Raw genomic sequence first — 21036 nt, 5'->3', positions numbered from 1 at the left:
GTTTCACACAGAGTATCCTAACAAGCCTAACTAAATTTTATACTTGTGTTTTCTTTCAGGTGGATCTCTCTTATTTTTAAGAGGGGCCGGATGTCAGAATCCAATCATATTTCATCTTTAATTATCAAATATAGAAACTCCCAATTCTGCCTTCTTTGGATTCTGCCATAAGAGGGAGAGAAGGGGGAGAACAAAAGGGCTTTATGGCCCTCACTTCCTTCAGTAGACTTCAAAGAGCTGAATGCTGAATGTGTGTTTATTGTAACCTATTGTAACCTCAAAGCGTTAACACCAGAGAACATTAGCATTAACAAAGAAGAGTATTTGCCTTTCATGTAGTTATCTGAAGTCTCCATCCAGACGGAAGAAAGAAGAAACGGGGTGGAATTGTGATACTTGAAACTATCACTGGGAAGGGGGGTTGATTGGGTGGGACTACTGGGGAACCCCTTAAAACCTTGAATGGGAGAGCTTGGACCCCAAGTCCTGTCTAGCATGCCTGCAACCATTTTCTCTTAATAAAGGATTCCTGTTGGAAGAACTATTCCAAGAGTTCTGTCTTCTTAAGATGCAAAGTGGGGTGGGTCCTTACAACCAACTTGAATGTAGCATGAATTGATTACAAGAAGGCACAATCAAATTCTTAGAAATAACAAGTCAGTAGAATTATCAGAAGCTTTGTGCAAAGATGGAAGTAGGTCCATTCCCTAGGGACTAAGATGATGGTTCAAGGTGGGCAGTTGTGTGGAAGAAGTCTCTATCTTTCTCTCCCCCTCCCTGCATCTAGGCCATCCTAAACAGCAGCAGTAAATGGCAGCTTTAAAGTCCTTGACTTCAGCCCTAGTGCCACCATTACCATTCAAAAAAGCCACCTTGTGCTTATTCCTAAGGCACAATTGCCCCTGTGATGAAGCACTACATTGCTTCTCCAATCTGCCTCTTATCTTCAGGTGTTGGTCTCTTTCTGTTAACAGGCTACTGTGGGTCATACAAGGTCCTTGTTCTTGAAATAGCTTTGGAGAATGCTGCAGTCTTCAAAAACCCATAACAGCATCCTCTATTCTTGTGCAATTTTCTGAGGCTTTGAAGAACGCATGAGAATGGGCTGTGCTCTTGCAGCTTAGAGATGCAATGGGGCAAGGCAACTTGCTCTCTTTCTCCAATACAAGATCCACAGCTCTGGAGATCTTTAGAAAGTAAGTGAGTGGGTGGGGCAGGCAAGCACGCCCAAAGTCTGTAGGGACCCACAGGACAGGATTGGTGTGGAGATAGATGGGAGCACAGCAAGGCCTCTGCAGTTAGTTGTTAGGCAATCTGCCTGAATTTTATGCAACATGACAGCAGGAGTACTGCAACAGCCATAACTTTAAAATTGGGTCATAAGTAACTTTTGGGAATTCATAAATCAAGAGTTTCTCTCTTTCCTTAAAGTACCTTTCAGAACCTGAGTAGTCTAAACTTCCCTATTCAGTTGTTAAACTAGCTTGGGAACTTAATAATAATAACAACAACAAAACAACAACAGTAATAACAACAACAACAACAACAATAATAACAATAATAATAAGGTTGGAAGGGACCTTGGAGATCATCGAGTCCAACCCCCTGCTCAGGCAGAAACCCTACACCATTTCAGACAAATGGCTATCCAGTCTCTTCTTTAAAACTTTCAGTGTTGGAGCATTCTCAAGCTAGGACTAAATTTGTGTAGGTAATCTTCACATTACAAATGTAATATAGCCTGCCAATTATATTTGTATATAGCCTGCCAATTATATTTGTATATACTTTCCTGCCACAAGGCCAGCGTCTGTGCAGGCCTTGTTTAGTCCCAGCTTGGGCAGCACCACCGATGCCTTCTGCTTACTGCTGGGTGGCTGGTTTGAATGAGTGGTTTCAGGGATTGGGGCAGAAAGACAGCAGTGGCAGCCAATCAATGTAGAGCTAGTTTCCTTTGTCTCATTGGGCTGAAGTGCAAAGTAGGCACAATATGTTTATTTGAATTTTGTTTCCTAAGTGAAGACTTTTTCATTTATTTCTGTTAAACTTGATTCTTTTTCATTTTCAGCTTATTTTTCTAATGAGCCACAAAATTAACTGTATTCATATGCTTTCCTTTCTCCCCTAACTTAGGATATATTGAAGCAACATTTAGATAAATTATTGAAAGAAAAAGAAGGTTTAAACAGTCATAAATTCAAAGTGGAAGAAAGCATTCAGATTTCAGATACTGCTGATACAGCATCATTACAGACTACTGGTAAATTCTGGGAAAATGTTTATTTGAATTACCTTTTCACTGTCTGAATTGTTGGAATCTGTTCAGAATAGAAGATTGTGTCAAATGAGAGTCAACTATCTTGAGCCTTAGAAATTTTATTTAACCTTACAACTGGAAATAGGAGTTGGGAAAACAAGGTATTTTGTTTTCCCTTCAGTGTTCAAAATATCTTCATAAATTATGATTTTCTCAACAGTAATTACATTAAGGTGAATAAAAGCTTCCCTTATTGAGAGCCATCCTGTTGTTTTCATGTTTCCCATCTCATAGAAAAGTACACCATCCTAAATATAAATCATATCTTTCTAAATATGATAATATTTTAATATCTAAAGGTTATCTGTTTCTAGCCATATTCAAACATCTATTTTATAATATAGGGCCCCAGCCAGTGGATCAAGTCCTCTATTTTCTTTAGCCTAACTCTAGCTTTCTTCCTTTGCCAGATAGGTTTCCAAATCTGTGTATTTAAATCATCAAATAATGTTTCCTCTGTTTTTATGGGTACTCTTTGTAGTGGGGAAGACCATTTAAGTAAGGTATTTCTGAGGGGGAGTTCAACCCAGTCATATTCATTGAAAAGTTCCAACTTTCCTCCTCCCTCAGCTTCTCTTTTTCTCTTGTTACCCAGTTTCTAATGCTTCTTCTTCTTCTTCTTCCTTATTTTCGAGTATATTCTGAGATCTTGAGGGATGGTGTGCCTTTCCCATTTTCAGTATTCTCTAAGTCTTCAGTATTTTTCTTTTGTCTGTGCCAGTCTGTAGTTTCCTTCCTTTATATTCTCTGTCTTTGGATCAGTTTCTTCTATTCTATTTTCTACTTTCTTGGTTCCTTGTTTGTTCTTTGTAGTCATTTTCTGGGGATTCCCTAGGTTTTTATTTTATTTTATTCAAATTCTCTTTAGTTTTTTCATGGTTTTTTCTTGAGTATTTTTTTTTATGACTCACTTGCCTTTTGAATTGATTGCAATATAAATTGCATTTCCTTCTGGAAGTTATCAGTTCTTTGTCTCTGGTGTACCAGATTGGGGGCTTCAGAGGCAGATACTTGGGGTGTTTTTTAACCACTTTTAGCTAAGTGTAGAGCACTCATTTTTGCCAGGTGCTAGTCTTGTTTAACAGGACCAATCTTATAATCAATACAATAATATACAACTTAAATTTAGATTTAGATTTAAAATCATCTCATATAGTTCTTATAATCTTTATGTGTAGCCTTTGTAATCCAATAAGTTCCAAAATATAGTTCCACCATCAACAAGGGGCATTTTGTCACAACTTTTCTGTCCAGGAATCCAAACGATTCAGTCAACCAATGCTTGTAATCCAAAAGGTCCAACCTCCTTACAGTCAATCCTTTAGTCCCACCTCCCGGTAAAAAATAACCAAGAGGCAGAAAATCAAAGGTTAAAGTTCAGTCGATGTTTGTAATGCAAGATAGTCAGCAAATTTCAAAACAGTTATTACTTCCACCAAGCAAAGAATAACCCAAAATATTTTTCTCTGTTGCCAGCTGTTCTCTGTTGAGGTAAAAGCTTGACTGAAGATCAAAGAAGCTAGATATTTATCTATGTCTGGACATTGTGCCAGATCCACCCTAGCCACAACAAGCTTGATGCTGTACCTGTATCCCACCACTAAATGTCCTCAGATATCCATTTTCCAATGCTTAAAGCAAACAGTTATTTCCATTTTAAAGTTTCTTGAATTTCATCCCAATATTCTTTCCAAAGAGAAAACCCTTAACAGTTTTCTCAGTTCTACAGTTTGTCAACACACAGCTTGTCTTTGTAGTACTTCCACTTTGGCATTGCATTCTTCTTTGTTTTTGTCCCCAAGAAAAATTCACCCGCTGCTTTTATTTCTCTGGAAGGGTGGGGCAAAATCCCCTTCCTTCTCACACTTGGGAATTTCTTGCTTTATGGGAGTTTGTCTTATCCAGGGAGTCTAGTATCGAAGTAGTAGAGAAAGAATTAATATTCTCACCCAGTTCCATGCACCTTGTTTAAAATGCTGGTAATGCTGGTGCTTTCTTTGTTCGGTTGTTGATGGCTAGGGCTAGCCACAGAGATGCAGCTAGCCTTTCTCCTGCCAGTTTGGAGAGCTTTCCTTGGATCACTTGGATCAACTGCCATCTTTCTGTGATCTATGAGAGTCCCCTCCTTGTTCATCACCTCTCCGAGGTGACTTTAGACACATTTAGAGATGCCTGGCAGGACAAAATCAACCGTGGGAAGTGGAGCCCCATTTCCTATCGGTTGCAACACCATGATGCAAACTGGATGGTTGTTCTGTCTATTCATGAAAATCTGCAGCAATGGAGCACCCACGATTTCAGGAGGCATACTTGATGAATTGATCTTACTGTCAGGAAATTTTTCCTTAACTCAAGGTTGGATCTCTCTAAGGAGCTGGATCTCTCTAAGGAAAGTTGACCCCCTCTTCTCTGTGACAGCTTCTCAAGTACTGGAAACAGCTAACATGTGACTCTAATCCTTCTCTTTGATAGGTTGGACATACCTAGTTGCCTTAACTGTTCTTTCTATGGTTTAGTCTTTAGACCCCTCATCTTTGTTGCTTTTCTCTGCACTTTTCTGCATCTTTTTTGTATCATGGTGACCAGAACTGAATACAGTATTGTAAGGGTATTCTCACTGGCACAATATAAAATGGTATTATAACTTCAGACACTGGTAAACTAATCCATACAAGAGCCAGGATGCAAGACTAGTTATTTCTAGACAGGAAGGATAAGAAGCAGGGGAACAACCAATTAGAGCTAGTGGTGACCATAGTCGACAGATTGAGAACCAGCCTGATCCCATTTGCCAATTCCTCCAATTGTAACTGGAATTTCTGAAGTTGATTTAAGAAATAGATGGAGCATGGGAAATAAGCAACATCTTGAAAGTCTGTCAAAAGACAGAGAAAGATAAACTGCCTTTTTGCATATGGGTTACATGTCATTTTCAGTCAATATAACTGCACTAGTACGTAATTAAACAGTTATTCTTTTGAAGACTTTGGAAATGAAAATTGACAGATTTATTCTTATAGAAAAGTTATAAATATGAAAAAATATTTAATCTGATATTTCTAGTTGTTTACACAAAGTTACTTATAATACTGAAATAATTTCTGAAGAATTTGCAATCAAGCAGTAGTAACCTCATTCAGATACAGAGTTTTCAAAAATCTTCTAAGTTCTTTGTTCAACAGAGTAAGACCTGAGCAAAACCACGTGGATGAAAATTGTATGTATATGCACCTATAACTATAATCTTTCAGTATATACTAAAATACAAATCATCATTACAAGTTTTACTAATATTGAATTTATTGTAGAAATAGGAATAAGGAGATACTTTTCCTTGTTTAAAAAATCAGTTTTAACTAATAAACAAGTTCAGTTTGCTGAACTTTTGCTTCTTCTCTGAGCCTCCTGAAAGATAAGCTCTGGTGTTGGGATCTCACAGAATCCCTTCAGCTAAGGAGATTCTTACTGAATTTCATTTTTTATTGATATTTTTGTCAAAACTGATTATTTATGTTTTGGATATCAATGTTAATAAGAATTTATTATCAAGTGAATATACTAATTCATCCTAAAAGTAAGCTAAGTGTAAGGACCCACCTCAGTTTTACATCTTAAGAAGACAGAACTCTTTCAACAGAAATCTTTATTAAGAAAAACTGATTGCAGGCATGCTAGATAAGATCTGGGGAATCCTCTCCCACCATTCAATGTTTTAAAGTGTTCCCAAGCAGCCCCCATCCCACAGTTCTTCCAGGCGATTCAATCCATCAGTCCGCTCCGTCGGCACGATCACTCATCCTCTCTTTTCCCAGATCCCAGATGTTACATTTCCCCCCTTTTCCCTCACTGCCGGCAAAGAGGAGAACTTCTGAGAAAATAGGATGAAAGGCGATGGCCGCATTGTTACGGTTAGTCCTTTCAAAGAGAATCAACACCCAGTCACTTTGTAGTTAATGAAGGAAATGGGAGTCATAAAATCCCCATGCTTACTCTCCTCCCCTTCTGTAGTATGACAGAATCCAGAAGAAAGTAAGAATTGGTTTTATATCAGAGAAGATAGATAGAAAGGAAATATAATTGGATTCTGACATCCTGCCCCCCCTTAAAAATAAGAGAGATCCACCTGTAAAGAAAACAAAACAGGTATAAAAGTTAGTCTGGCTTGTTAGGATACTCTGTATGAAACTTCTTTAATAGCTTCGGGGCTCTGACATGATGCTTAGGGTTGAGCTTGTGGGTGTTTTCAAGGCTTCCAAATTTTTGTGGTCTGTCCACACCTGGAAAGGGACTTTATTGCCTTCAAGAAACTGGCGCCACATGAGTAATGACCAACATATCCCATATGCCTCTTTCTCCCACACGGGCCAGCGCTGTTCTGTTTCCATGAGTTTCTTGGATGTATACGCACAGAGTTGCAATACCCCTTCATCGTTTTCTTGTAATAATACAGCCCCCACTGCCACATCACTTGCATCCGCCTGTATTACGAAGGGCTTATCCATGTCTGGGTGCCTCAGTACTGGTTTGGCAGTAAAGAGTCTGTTTAATCTCTCAAACGCTGCTTGGCACTCCATTGTCCATTTTAATAGCTGGCTAGGTTTTACTGGGGATGCTCCCTTCGTATTTAGTAAGTTCATGAGGGGCAGGGTTATCTGGGTAAATGAGGGAATGAATTGGCGGTAAAAGTTTGAAAACCCAGGAAACTTTGCAGTTGCTTTCTTGTGCGAGGTGGTGCCCATTCTAATACTGATCTGACTTTCTCTGGGTCCATTTTCATGTGGGGATTTGCAATAACTTAGGTAGTCTATTCTTTCCTGGTGGAATTTGCATTTTGATAGTTTGGCATATAGGTGGGTGGCTTGCAGTTTCTTTAAAACCGCTTTGACTAGATTGACATGTTCCTCTTTTGATTCGGTGAAGATAAGGATGTCGTCTGAGTAAACCAGAACCCCCTTAAATAGGTGTTCCCTTAGTACCTCATTGATCAATTGCATAAATACTGCGGGTCTCTCTTGTAATCCAAATGGCAAGACTTTGAATTGGTAGCACCCCATTGGGCAGTTAAATGCGATTTTCCATTCATCCCCTTCCTTAATTGTCATGCGGTAGTAAGCTTCCCTTAGATCTAGTTTAGTAAAAAAAAAATCCTTTTGAGAGGTGTGATAACATGTCCTTCATGAGGGGTAGAGGGTATAGGTTGCTTTCATTGATTGTATTTAGGAGCCTATAATCCACACATAAGCATAAAGAGCAGTCCTTCTTCTCTCTAAAGAGGACCGGAGCAGCCACTTTAGGCTTGGCTGGTTCAATGAACCCCCTTTCTAGGTTTTTCTTTCCATTTCCTCCTTCTCCTTTGGGCTCATGGAGTATAATCTGGGCTTTGGGAGTTTTGCTCTGGGCTTGAATTCTATGGCACAGTCCATGGGTCAGTGGGGGAGAGCTTATCCCCCCCTCTCCTCACTGAAAACTTCAGCAGGATCTCTGTATTTCTCTAGTATTTCTGGTAGCCACTTTTCTTCTCCCGTGGATGCTTTTTCTGTTCTTAATTTTGGTAGATCCCCTTGGGGTTTTAAGTCTATAGGATCCCCTTTCGGAAATTGATTTCTGCCATCCTCCAGTTCACCCAAGGGTTCCATTTCTTTAACCATTCCATCCCTAGTATCATCGGGCATTCCATGCCTGGGGTCACTACAAACGTTATGTCTTCCTCATGTTTGCCAGGGAGAGGTGGATTGGTAAAGTGGCTAGGGTAGCTCTGGCATCCCCCTGCTATGGTCCCATCTAACTGGCCAAATGAGATTGGTTGGTCCAGTCTCCTCAACGGAATGCCCAGGTTTCCCATTAGCATCGGGCTAATGAGGCAGCGGGTGCAGCCAGAGTCTATTAAGGCTTTCACCTTGACAGCTTCGAGCATGGGTGGAATTAATATAGTCACTGTCTTGAGGATGGGTGCGATGCGTCTACTTACCAGGGGTTCGCCCTCCGGGCTGTCATCTGAGGTGTCCACCTCAGTGTAGACTGGAGTTCTTTCCCCCCGATGAGCAGAGGTAGGGGATTCCACAGCCTCCACTACTCTCATGGCAGATTCTTTTGGGTTAGCTGGAGACTTCCCAGATTTGCTGGCCAGTGATCTGTCTGGGTTGTGCTGGGGGGCTTCCGAACAGCATTCTACAGCCCAATGCCCCTCTCTCCCACACCTGAAAGACCCATTTGTTTCTTGGCCGTAGCCAATGGTTTCACTGGTTCACGTGTCGATTCAGGCGGTGACCAGCTCCATTGCTTTCCTCGGCAGTAGGTCAATCTCTGTTTCCTCTGCCAGGATGTACCATTCATCAAGTTGGTGTGGGTCCCCTCGGGGCAGGCAAGCCTTGTATAGGTCATAGTTTAGTCCATCTTTGAAATGGCTAAGGTGGATGTCTTCCAGCCAGTTCAGTTTGCTGGCAATGGCCCAGAATTCTTGAGTATATTCGGCTACCAGGCGTTTGCCTTGCTTCATCATTTTTATCCTTTCGCGGGCTTTGTGATCAGCCAGGGGGTCCTCAAATTGCCTTCTCAGAGAAGACATGAAACGGTTGAAGTTGTTGAGCTCTGGGGCATTGGAGTCATGCAAGTTCACCACCCAATCTGAGGCCGGCCCGTCCAGAGCATATTGCACAATCCGGATATGGCTTTGTCGCTGGGGATGTGCTGCCCGTATTCCTCCATGTAGCTGAGGACTTGGGTTAGGAAAACTCCCAAGTGTGTCGGCTCCCCCTTGAATCTCACGTCCAGCAGCAGGAGTCTTTGAATGGACAGGTGCCTTCATTGTTGGTGGTATAGTCTTCCCTCCAGATCGCCATCTGCGGGTTGGCAGGGAGTGGGGACTACTGGATCAGTGGACGTCCCTGGGGCTGCAGGTTCCACTTCCCCCTCAGTGTCTCTCCAGTTGCAGCCGTAGGGCTCAGAATTCTCCTCTCCTAGGGAGCTGAGGGTTCTCTTCATCAGGTCGATAGCTTTCTGTAGGATCCAGCTCGAGTGCGGTGCCCAGCTTCCTTCCTCTTCGTTTGCGTACAGGGATTTCCCGATCTCCTGCGTCCATTCTGGTTGGTTGGCCCCCCATCTCAGGGTCACCTTTCTTGATTTCTTTTCCCACTTGCCTTTCTTTCCAACACCCATTGACCACTGAGGTTTGTGGTTACGTGTCTCCACCATCTCTTCTCCTGAGGAATCTGACCTCTCAAATCCCAACATCTGGCAGGTTTTCAGTTGGGGCAATGGCTTCCTCTCTGGGGGGCTTTCTCCCTTCCCTGCCTGACATGGTAATTTTTGCAAAGTCCCCTGGCAAGGTTCTCCCTTCCAGGTGGACTAATTTTGCAGATCCTGTTTAATGTAAGGAACCACCTCACTTTATATCTTAAGACAGAACTCTTGGAATATCTCTTCCAACAGGCATCTTTATTAAGAGAAAATGATTGCAGGTGTTCTAGACAGGATCTGGGGAATCCTCTCCCATCCTTCAATGTTTTAAAATGTTCCCAAGCATCCCCACCCCACAGTTCTTCTGGGCGACAATCACTCATCCTCATCTTTTCCCAGATTCCAGGCATTGCATTATTCCCCCTCCCTTTTCCCTCATTGCCAGCAAAAGGGAGACTTCAGAGAGATTAGAAAGGCGATGGCCATATTGTTATGGTCAGTCCTCTTGATGAGAATCAACATCCAATCCTTTGTAGTTTAATGAAGGAAGTAAGAGCCATAAAACCCCCTTTCTTATCCTCCTCCCCTTTCGTAGTATGACAGAATCCAGAGAGAGTAAGAAATGGTTTTTTTCCAGAGTAGCTAGCTAGAAATGAAATATAATTGGATTCTGACACCACTCATATGTTAGTTTCTATCTTGATTTCTTGTATATCCCTTCTTAATTCAGGAGATATCCATATCATGTCGATTCTAAAGCATGATTTGTGACTGTTTGAATAAAATGTATATTGGGATTTTTTAGGAGCTCAGCGCTGATCCTGGTGCTTCTGCTGAGCCCAGAAGAAGCACTGATCAGCTGGAATGTTGCATCTCCAAGGTCTTGTGATTTACATTCAGATGCTTGGCAACTGATTCATTTTATGACGGTCACAGTGTCCCAGGGTCATGTGAAGTGACCAAAACCTGCTGCAACCACCCGGTAGATGGGGGGAATAAAAACCAAACACCTCCCACCCCACCCCCACTGACAATCCTCAACAGAAATGTTCACAACAATGAACAGTGCTCTTCCTCAACAGGAGGAAGAGCACTGCCAGGTGGGCAGGCAGGTGTCTTGCTCGGCTGTGGCTTGGGGGGCACTTTTTCAATGCCATTATAACTTTGAACAGTCACTAAGTGAACAGTTGTAAGTCGAGGACTACCTGTACTTTATCACTATTTTCCTTTTTTGAGGGGTCATCAAGTTTTTGACACCTTGCTAGGCAACTGGTGGTAGTTGGATGTTGCCATATCCTAAAAGTGGTACAATGGGTTAAAAGGTTGAAAAGCCCTGGTGTCAATGCTGCAAATATTGTATATTCTTGCTTTTGACAATATGCAGAACTGTCTGGTATTTATGGGGTTAATACAGTGCAGAAGGGGGGTGGGGGTAAAGCCCAGAAGAGAAAGAGGAAGGAAACCTTTGACCTTCACACTAATTGGATAATGTGATATATAACAGCTAATTTAGGGAGGGAACATGCTGATAATTTAACTGCTCAGAGGAAGAGAATTTAGATCTTAGCATAAACTTCGTTATGCCTGTGCCGACATTTTGAACCAATAAAAGATTATAAGGGAAATCAATGCCTGGAAGTTCTTTGAAGTGTTTCATTAGCCAGAACCATAGCAACATGCTAAGATCCAAATCCTTTCCAAATGACCTGGGGTCCCGAACTCCATCCACTTCCTCTAGGCTTGAGAGGAGCTGGTAAAGATTCAGGGAAGATCTCATTATGGAGAAAGAAAGATTGCCAGGGGGGAAGCGACAGCTGGCAAGCTGGGGGAGAGAGGAATCTGGCAGATTTCCCAGCTGAGAGCAAAGACTTCAAAAGCAGAAGGGAGAGATAACAAAGTTGTGGTTGAGTCACTGGAAAGATTTCAAAACTCAGAGATGAAACCCAGAAATCAATTCCTACAGAGAAAAGCCTACAGCCCTTCCATTGCAGATGTCCCTGCCAGGGATTCCAGCCCTGAAGAGAGTGGAAATCCCAGTCTGAGTCCTCTGCAGCAATGGGGAGATTGGGTTCCCCAGCAGGTGGCTGATCCATGTCCTCTGAATTTGCCACAGCTAATAGAGGCCTTACAATGCTTTGGGGTGGTACAGAAGCCAGGAGATCAGCAGCTGGTGGGAGAACAGCCACAGCAAGGAGATTGGCCACAGCTCCCAAACCTGCAACCCCTGGGCATAAATCTGCAGCCAAGATGGGGCCAACAGCAACTGGGGGCACCACGTCAACTGCAGAGGACCCAGCAGCTGTTGGATCAGCAAGCAGGATGGGGCCAACAGCAACTGAGGGCACCACAAGCACAGAGACTAGACCAGCAACCAGGGTGGGGCCAGGAACAACAGCCCCAGTGGGGCCACAGCAGCCTGTGTTCACACCACCCTTCAAAACAACCTTCGATGGGGACCCAGAGAAGCTGATTTTTTTCCTCAACCAAGTGTGTTCTCACTTGAATCGCTGGGCCTATCTCTATCCGGAACCAGGGACCATGGTCGATGTCATTGTGTCCAACTTGGAGGGAGAAGCATCTGAATGGCTGAACAATCTATATAGCAAGCAAGTCCCCGAATTGGAAGATGCCCACCTCTTTCTCTTAAGTCTAAGAGAACGATTTGAGGACCCATCCATTGGCCTCAAAGCAGCAGGACAAATTCACAAAATAAAACAAGCCAGGAGACGTGCCCTGGAGTATGTATGAGAGTTCCACAAGATAGCAGGCCAAACAGAAGGGTGGTCCGAACAATCCCTGATTCAATACTTTGTCGAGGGATTAGACGATCACCTCTCTCAGGCCTGCATCTATTGAGAAGTACCTGATCGGCTACAAGAGTGGTACCAGACAGCCATGAAGCTAGATGTTTAAGTTCTCTCGCTATAAAAAGCCTCCCCCACATCAACCCGAGCAGCAACCAGAGCTACCCGGACAGCAATCACTCCAACAAAAGCCTTCAACTACTGAAATGGCTGAGAGACCCAGACCACCTACACGCCCTTTCTTCAAGTGTTTCCGGTGTGGACAAGGAGGACATCGAGTGGCCACCTGTCCATCCCCTACCCCCGACTGCAGAGCAGACCAGAACCAACAATGCGAAAGAAACCTGCTCAGCGGCTAACGAGAGAAAAACCCAACCGAGTCATGCAGGAACCTGTCGCCCAGATTACACCCCCCACACAGGAGGACACCGGGACTCCAGGTGGACCCGCCCCTGCTCTACCCTTCGACAGCAATGATGAAGGAGAGAATGACCTGATGGTGAGTTGACAAATCCCGTCTTTTTCGCTGGCCGCCAAACTTATAATCCCTAAAACTGGGCACAAATGGACTTGAACGTACTAATTGATTTGGGATGCACCCGCTGCATTATTAGTCTGGCGTTTGCCATGAAAATGGGCATACGGGCAAAACAGCTTTCCAAACTGGTGAGGTTTCAGCCAGCCGATGGCTCCCTGATGGGAGGGATTCTTGTCACACAATTAACCGAGCCCTTACATCTAGAAATAGGTGCACACTGGGAGTTTATTCGCTTCCTGGTGGCTCCAAAAATGACTGAGGCGGTGATCCTAGGGCTAGCCTGGTTAGACAAATGGAAGCCGTTTATCTGGTGGGAGAAAGGAATGAGAACTGTGAGACTACCTATAGGGCCTGATCCCCCCATTGATTCAACAGAGGTTGCTGGGCATCTTAGGCCACCCAATGAGCAAGTGCACATGGCCGCCTCACTGCCTCCAGGCGAACCAGTCATCCTCAAATAATACTGGGACTGGCGGAGGCATTTAGTGAAAAAGAATGTGATGCCCTACCCCCTCACAGACCCAATGACTGCTCCATCAAACTGGTGCCCAGAGCCAAACTCCCACGACCGAGAATGTATGCTATGTCCTCCCTCGAAATGGAGGAGATGCAGCGATATGTAAACAAAAACCTAGCAAGGGGGTTTATCAAATGGGCCAAATCTACCGTGGGAGCCCCTGTGTTGTTCAAAGAGAAAAAAGATGGGTCTCTGCGTAGACTATAAGGGTCTCAATGCTGTGAGTGTGGAAAATAAATACCCCCCTCCTAAAGGATTTATTAACCCATCTGGCTAAGGGGAGTGTCTTCACTAAATTAGACCTGAGAGAGGCATATTACCGGGTGAGGATAAAAGAGGGGGACAAGTGGAAAACTGCCTTCAACTGTCCTAGGGGAGCTATCAGTTCAAAGTCATGCCATTTGGACTACAGGGGCTCCAGCTGTATTTATGCAATTGATTAATGAGGTCCTACATGATCACTTGTACAAAGGGGTTTTGGTGTATCTTGATGATATCCTGATATACAGCATGAATATGACTGATCACATAACGCTGGTGAGAGAAGTATTAAAGAAATATTGAATGCCAAGCTTTATGCCAAATTGTCGAAATGTGAATTTCACCAAACCCGATTAGATTATCTTGGCTACAGAATTTCCAACAAGGGTATTAAAATGGATCCAGCCAAGGTGAAAGCTATAATTGAATGGCACCCCCCAAAGACTCGCAAACAGCTCCAGAGCTTTCTGGGTTTTGCCAACTTTTATTGTCAATTCATCCCCTCTTTTGCCGAGATTGCCCTATTTCTTACAGAACTACTCAAAACAGGCAAAGGAGGAGGGAAGCCATGACCGGGCCAACCACTAGCATGGACAATGGGCTGTCAAACAGCTTTTGAGAATTTAAAGAGACTATTTGCCACTGAACCAGTTCTAAAGCACCCCTGCCCAGGGGAACCCTTAGTGATTCAAGCCGACGCCAGCAATGTGGCAGTTGGAGCTGTGTTACTGCAAAAGAACAAAAATGGAATCCTGCAACCCTGCGCCTACACTTTTAAGAAATTTACTGAGAGCGAGCAGGGATGGGCAATCTGGGAGAAAGAGGCCTTCATGACTAGATGGGCGCTATTAAACTGGCGACACTATTTGGAAAGGAGCAAGGTGCCATTTGAGGTATGGACGGATCACAAAAATTTAGAAGCACTGAAACTCCCCACAAATTGTCCCCAAAGCAAGTACAGTGGGCACAGTACTTTAACTGCTTCAACTTCACTCTAAAGTACATACCAGGAGGAAAGAACTTCCTAGCTGATGCGCTATCCCAGTTACCCCAATACAAAAGCGAACGGGAGGAGGTTAATGAGGCAATTATTCCCAGCCCACAAACTGCCGCTAAACTTACACCTCGCAGGGTCCCCAATCCTGATGATCCTGGAGTGAAGAAAATAAAATAAGAGCTCCTCACCGACCAATGGTTCAAAGATAATCAAGGAGGGGAGCTATATTTGCCAGAAGCACTCCGTCTTAATGCTCTCAAACACAGCCACGATGTAAAACAGGCTGGACACTTTGGATATTTGAAAACCCTACACCTCATCCGCCGGCAATTTTGGTGGCCGGGGCTGAAAAAGGATGTGGAAAATTATGTAAAAAGCTGTACGGTATGTGCCACAATGAAAAGAATCCTGGGAAAACCCCTGGGTTACTGCAACCCGTGGCAGACCCTTCTCAACCATGGGAAAAAAATAGCTATGGACTTTATAGTAGACCTACCTGAAAGTAGTGGAAATACTGTCATCTGTCATCTCAAAGCAGGCTCATTTCATCGCCTGCAAAGGACTCCCATCTGCCCAACGACTGACCAAATTGTTCCTGAAACATATCTATCGGATGTATGGCGCCCCTAAGCGAATAATTTTGGATAGGGGGATGCAGTTCACGGCGAAGTTTTGGAGAAGTTTTCTTAATTGCATCATCTCAAGGTTTATCATCTGCTTTTCATCCAGCCACCAATGGGGCCGCAGAAGCTGCTACAAAATGGTGGAGCAATATCTTAGATGCTACGTTTCTTACCAACAGACGAACTGGACTGATCTCCTTCCTTTTGCGGAGATGGCATACAATAATTCTGTGCACAGCAGCATCGGCTACACACCTTTCAGAGTGGCCACAGGAAAAGAGTTCAGCCCAATACCTGAATATCCTCAGTTGCCCTCCACTTCCCAGACACTTGATCAGTGGGTGAGGGGATGGGAAGAAGTTTGGAAAAACACAAAAACTGCTTTAAAAAAAGACTTTTGAAACCTATAAAAAGCAGGCTGATAGGAAGAGGGCTCCCCAAAGAACATTCCAAGTTGGGAAAATGGTTTATTTGTCAACAAAGTATTTACGCCTCAAATTGCCCAGCAAAAAATTGGGACCTAAATTCTTGGGGCCTTTCCCCATAGTAAGAATCATCAACCCGGTCACAGTAGAACTAAAACTCCCTAGACTTTTAGGGAAATTCACCCAGTTTTCCATTGTAGCTTGTTGAAGCCTTCTCAAGGCTCCACTTTAAGACCTCCATAGCCACGGGACAGACCCACTATGAAGTAAAATGTATTCTTGACTCTAGAATTTTTAAAAGGAAATTGCAGTACCTAATCCAATGGAAGGGATACCCGTTGTCTGAAGCCACCTGGGTGAAATCGAGTGAAGTGAAAGCTGACCGATTGGTCAGAAGGTTTCATGTGAAACACCCCAATAAACCAAAAGATAACCCTTAACATATGCTTTTGTTTACTTTACAGGATCTGTCCTTGTAAGGGGCGGCGGATGTCAACACGGCAAATATTGTATATTCTTGATTTTGACAATATGCAGAACTGTCTGGTATTTATGGGGTTAATACAGTGCAGAAGGGGGGTGGGGTAAAGCCCAGGAGAGAAAGAGGAAGGAAACCTTTGACCTTCACACTAATTGGATAATGTGATATATAACAGCTAATTTAGGGAGGGGACGTGCTGATAATTTAACTGCTCAGAGGAAGAGAACTTAGATCTTAGAATAAACTTTGTTATGCCTGTGCCGACATTTTGAACCAATAAAAGACTATAAGGGAAATCAATGCCTGGAAGTTCTTTGAAGTGTTTCATTAGCCGGAACCATAATACCTGGACTAGATGACCTCCAAGGTCCCTTCCAACTTTTTTATTATTATTATTATTATTATTATTATTATTATTATTATTATTATTATTATTATTATTATTATGGATCATCACACAGTCAGCCAGATGTTCAGACTGTATTTGGCATTTTGTCTACCTATCGAGTCCTTACCCAGGACCTGGGATAGGCAGATGTGGATGTTTGATGGTATTACAGATATCGTCGCAGGATGGAAGCAGTTCCTAATAAGGCCGCCTTTTGCAATGGACTAATAGCGAATTTGTCAATGCCAATGGTGTTCAAGTGGTGCTCCAGTGGTTTTGGGATTGCACCCAAGGAGCCTATTACTATTGGTACTACCCTTGCTTGCTTTTGCCACAGTCTTTCTATTTCTATTTGTAGGTCTTTGTATTTTGTTATCTTCTCCAGTTCTTTCTTGTCTATTCTGCTGTCTCCAGGCACAGCCATGTTGACCATCCAGACTTTTTTGTCTTTCTTATCGACAATTGTTAAGTCTGGGGTGTTATGTTGCAGGTGCTTGTCTGTTTAATTCTGAAGTCCCAGAGCAGTTTAATTTTATCATTTTCTATGACTTTCTCTATTTTATGATCCCATCACTGCTACTTTGTCATGCCGCTACTTGTAGTCAGTCTGTTCAATCTTCTTGCAACAGCTTACCAGGTGGTCCACTGTTTCTTCAGCTTCTTTGCATAGGCGGCACTTACAGTCTGTTGCTGTCTTCTCAATTTTGACTTTATATGCATTTGTCCTTAAGGCTTGGTCTTGTGCAGCCAGAATTAGTCCCTCGGTCTCTTTCTTCAATTTTCCTGCTCTTAGCCATTGCCAGGTCTTGTTGTTATCTGCTTTCCCAGCTATTTTTTTAATGTATTGGCCATGTAGCGCTTTGTCTTCCCACGCCTCTATTCTGTTCTTCATTTGGTCTTTCTTGTAGGCCAGTTTGGTCTCTCCAGTAGTCAGTAAGCCTTCCTGATATACTAATTTCAGTGCATCTTCATCATTGTTCTTCAGATATTCTTCCAAAGCCATTTTTTCTTCTTCAACCATCTGATGTACTTGTAGCATTCCACGCCCACCTATTTGCATTGGTAGATAAAGTCTATCAATGTCACTGCGTGGATGAAGGGCATGATTCATTGTCATTATTTTTCTGGTCTGCCTATCCATTGCTTTTAGTTCTGCTTGAGTCCAGTCCACTATTCCAGCTGTGTACCTAATGACTGGAATTGCCCAGGTGTTGATTGCCTTTATGGTATTTCCTCCATTAAGTTTGGACTTTAAGATCTTTTTCACTCTCTTGATGTATTCACCTCTAATCTTTTTCTTGACTTCAGTGTGCTTGATGTTGTCAGCTTGAAGGATACCCAAGTATTTGTAGTAATCTTCCTCATCCAGATTCTTAATGTTATTTTCGTGGGGCATCTTGATACCTTCAGTTTTCACTACTTTTCCTTGTTTGATAGTAAGTGTGGCACATTTGTCCAAGCCAAACTCCATTACAATATCTTGGCTATCTATACGGACAGTGTTGAGCAGCGATTCTATTTCAGATGATGTTTTTCCATACAGCTTCAGATCATCCATGTAAAGGAGATGGGATAGTCTGGTAGATGTTTTTGAAGTTTTGAAGTCCTGAGCTATTCAGTATTGTTGACAGAGGAAACAGTGCAATAACAAATAGTAATGGTGACAATGAATCTCCTTGAAATATTTCTCTCTTGATATTAACCTCTCCGAGTCTCTCACCATTGGTCTGCAACTGTGTCTTCCATTGTGCCATCGATCTTTGCACAAATTTGCTGATGTTTCTACTGACTCCTGTTATTTCTAGGCACTTGATTATCCAGTCATGTGGCAGAGAGTCAAATGCCTTTTTGTAGTCAATCCATGCCACATTCAGGTTGGTTTTCCTTTTCTTGCAGTTTTCCAATATCATTTTGTCTATTAGGAGTTGATCTTTTGTTCCTCTGCTATTGGGGCGGTTTCCTTTCTGCTCAGGTGGAAAGAGATTTTTTTCAACTAGATGCTGTTGTACTGCATCAGCTACCACACCAGTTAGTAATTTGAAAGTTGTTGGTAAGCAGGTAATTGGCCTGTAGTTACCTGGTGTTGCCCCTTTTGCTGGATTTTTCATTATTAGGTAGGTTTTCCAGTTGTTAGCCACTTTTCAATTTCTCCTCCTTGTAGTATATTGTTGAACTGCTTGGCAATGAGTGGGTGTATAACAGTTAGATGTTTCAACCAAAACCCATGCAGTTCATCTTCACCTGGTGCTGACCAATTTTTGATTTTCCTTGCTCTTTTTTCTACCATTTTTGTTGTTATTACTAGTTCTTTCATTTCAACTTCTGTTTTATTTGCATCCACCTCTTTTAACCAAGCTGCATCCTTGTTGTATTTCTTTGGGTTATCCCATATCTGCTTCCAGAACTGCACTGTTTCTTCCTTGTCAGGTACTGACTGATTCCTTGCAGTTTCTCCATTGATGGATTGGTAGAAACGTTTCTGATTGGATTGAAATTGGAGGTTCTGCCTATAGTTTGCAATTCGAGCTTCATATCTACTGATTTTCCTGGCTATAGCTGTTATTTGTTGCTTTATTATTTCCAGTGCTTCCTTGATCTTCCTTGTTTCTAAGTGGTATTTCTTGATTAGGTATTCTTTGGTCTTCTTGTTCCTCAGCTTCTTTTCTTTCATCTGTTCTAGCTTGCTTGCATGTGATCTTAACTTGCTGATCTTATTTTCTAGTCTAACCTTCCATTTTTGTGCTGCACTGTTTGTTTGTTTTTCTTCTTTGTTGATTTTGCATCCCAGGTATTCTGTTATAACTGCAGCTGTGCTGTACATTAGTTGGTTTGTTTCTTGCAGTGAATTGGTGCTTATACTTGATATTGCAGTATTTGCATCTTTTAATGCTTGTGCTAGCTGTTTCTTTGGAACAAGCTTCAATGCAGGCAGCCTTATTCTGTTGTTTTTGTGCTGTTCTAGATGCTCAGTTATTCTTTGTTTCAATTCTTTTATTTCTTTAGTTAGAATGTTTTGTTCATTATTATTATTATTATTATTCAAGGTCGAATAGGTGTTCTCTTACCATTTTCTTGCATTTTAATTTTTGTTTCTAGTTTTTCTTTTGCAGTAGTTTTGTTGGTATGTTGGGCTATAATTTCTTTTTCTGTGAAGACTGATGCAAAGAATGAGTTAAGCAGTTCTGTTTTCTCCCTACTACCTGTTACTTCCTTGATATCTTCTGTATTTAGTTGATCTATAGTTTCCTTGATTTTTTTGTTATTAATATGTTGAAAGAAACTGTTTTGATTGTCCTTGATTTCTGTTGCAAGTCTTTGTTCATTCTGAGCATTTGCTTTCCTCACTTCATCTTTGCATGTTCTGGCCATCTGCTGATAATCAGCCTTAGTTATGTGTCCCTCTTTCCATTTTTTGTACTTGTCCTTTATGTCTTTCAGTTTGTCACAGAGAGCTTTGTGCAGCCATGTTGGTTTCCTTTTGAATTTCTTGTTTCTCTTTTTCAGTGGCATTGCACTGGACTGGGCCCTTATGATCATACTCCTCAGTGTTTCCCAGGCTTCTTGTTGTTTTCCCCTTTAGGATTTTTCTCCTAGGTTCTCTCTGAGTTTGTTAAAATCAGTTCTTTTGAACTTTAAAAGTCTGGTTGGATTATTTTCTATTGTTTTGTTTGCATTATATTGAATTTCAGCATGACATGGTCACTTTCACCCAGGGTTCTGGAAACTTTAACTCCCTCTATCACTTCTTCTCTATTAGTAAGGATTAGGTCCAGTATAGCTTTACTTCTAGTTCCCGCCTCTATCTTTTGAATGATATTGTCAGCTAGGTTGGTTAAGAATCTGTTTGATCTCCCATTCTCTGCAGAGTTTGTCTCCCAGTTGATATCTGGATAGTTGAAGTCTCCCATTATTACTGTGGTATGCTTCCTACATACATTTGCTAACTGATTGGCAAAGAGTTCATCTAGTTCTTCTGATTTGTTGTTTGGCCTTTAATATACACCTATGGTAATGTCACTTTTTTACCCTTTTATATTGACCCATATATATTCTGGAGGGATTTTATCTTTGATCATGTGCATTTCTTTAGATATATAGTGTTCTCTTGCATATAGTACAAGTCCCTCTCCTCTTTTTGTAGATCTATTTCTTTTGAACAATTTGTATCCATTCATCAGTACATTCCAGTCATGGATTTTGTCCCACCAGGTTTCTGTAATGCCAACTGTGTCATACCTGCCCTCATGTACTATTGCTTCTAGTTCACTCTGTTTGTTCCCTAAGCTTTAAGCATTCATTTATAAGCATTTAATACCTTTATGCCTATCTATGGGTATGTTTCCTGCATCTCCTGATTGTTGTTGGAGTTTTTATTTTTTTTCTCATCACTCCCTACCTCATTGTTTGATTTGTTTTCTTGGATTTATGACTGGTTTTGTGTTCTACAGATTCTAAAGAGTGGTCACCTTTCCCCCTCAATTTTAGTTTAAAGCCCTCCTGATGAGTTGG

At 42.1% G+C, this 21036-nt stretch overlaps 1 protein-coding gene across 4 annotated transcripts in view; it reads left to right on the top strand.

Moving 5' to 3' along the window:
- Positions 1–21036, top strand: part of LOC120317578 (centrosomal protein of 72 kDa-like) — a 261314-nt gene that overhangs the window by 174249 nt on the left and 66029 nt on the right. For 3 of the 4 annotated variants that reach the window (XM_039364264.1, XM_039364263.1, XM_039364265.1), the window contains one exon: positions 2134–2260. The exons of the other annotated variant lie outside the window; for it this stretch is intronic. In XM_039364264.1, coding sequence (XP_039220198.1) covers positions 2134–2260 — 127 coding nt within the window. The remainder of the gene's footprint in view (positions 1–2133; positions 2261–21036) is intronic. 4 annotated transcript variants of the gene reach the window in all.

This window comes from Crotalus tigris, unplaced genomic scaffold, assembly GCF_016545835.1.
Source record: "Crotalus tigris isolate CLP2741 ecotype Arizona unplaced genomic scaffold, ASM1654583v1 scf7180000019700.414542, whole genome shotgun sequence".
NCBI classification, from domain to species: Eukaryota; Metazoa; Chordata; class Lepidosauria; order Squamata; family Viperidae; genus Crotalus; species Crotalus tigris.
This window is presented reverse-complemented; position numbering and strand designations above follow the sequence as displayed.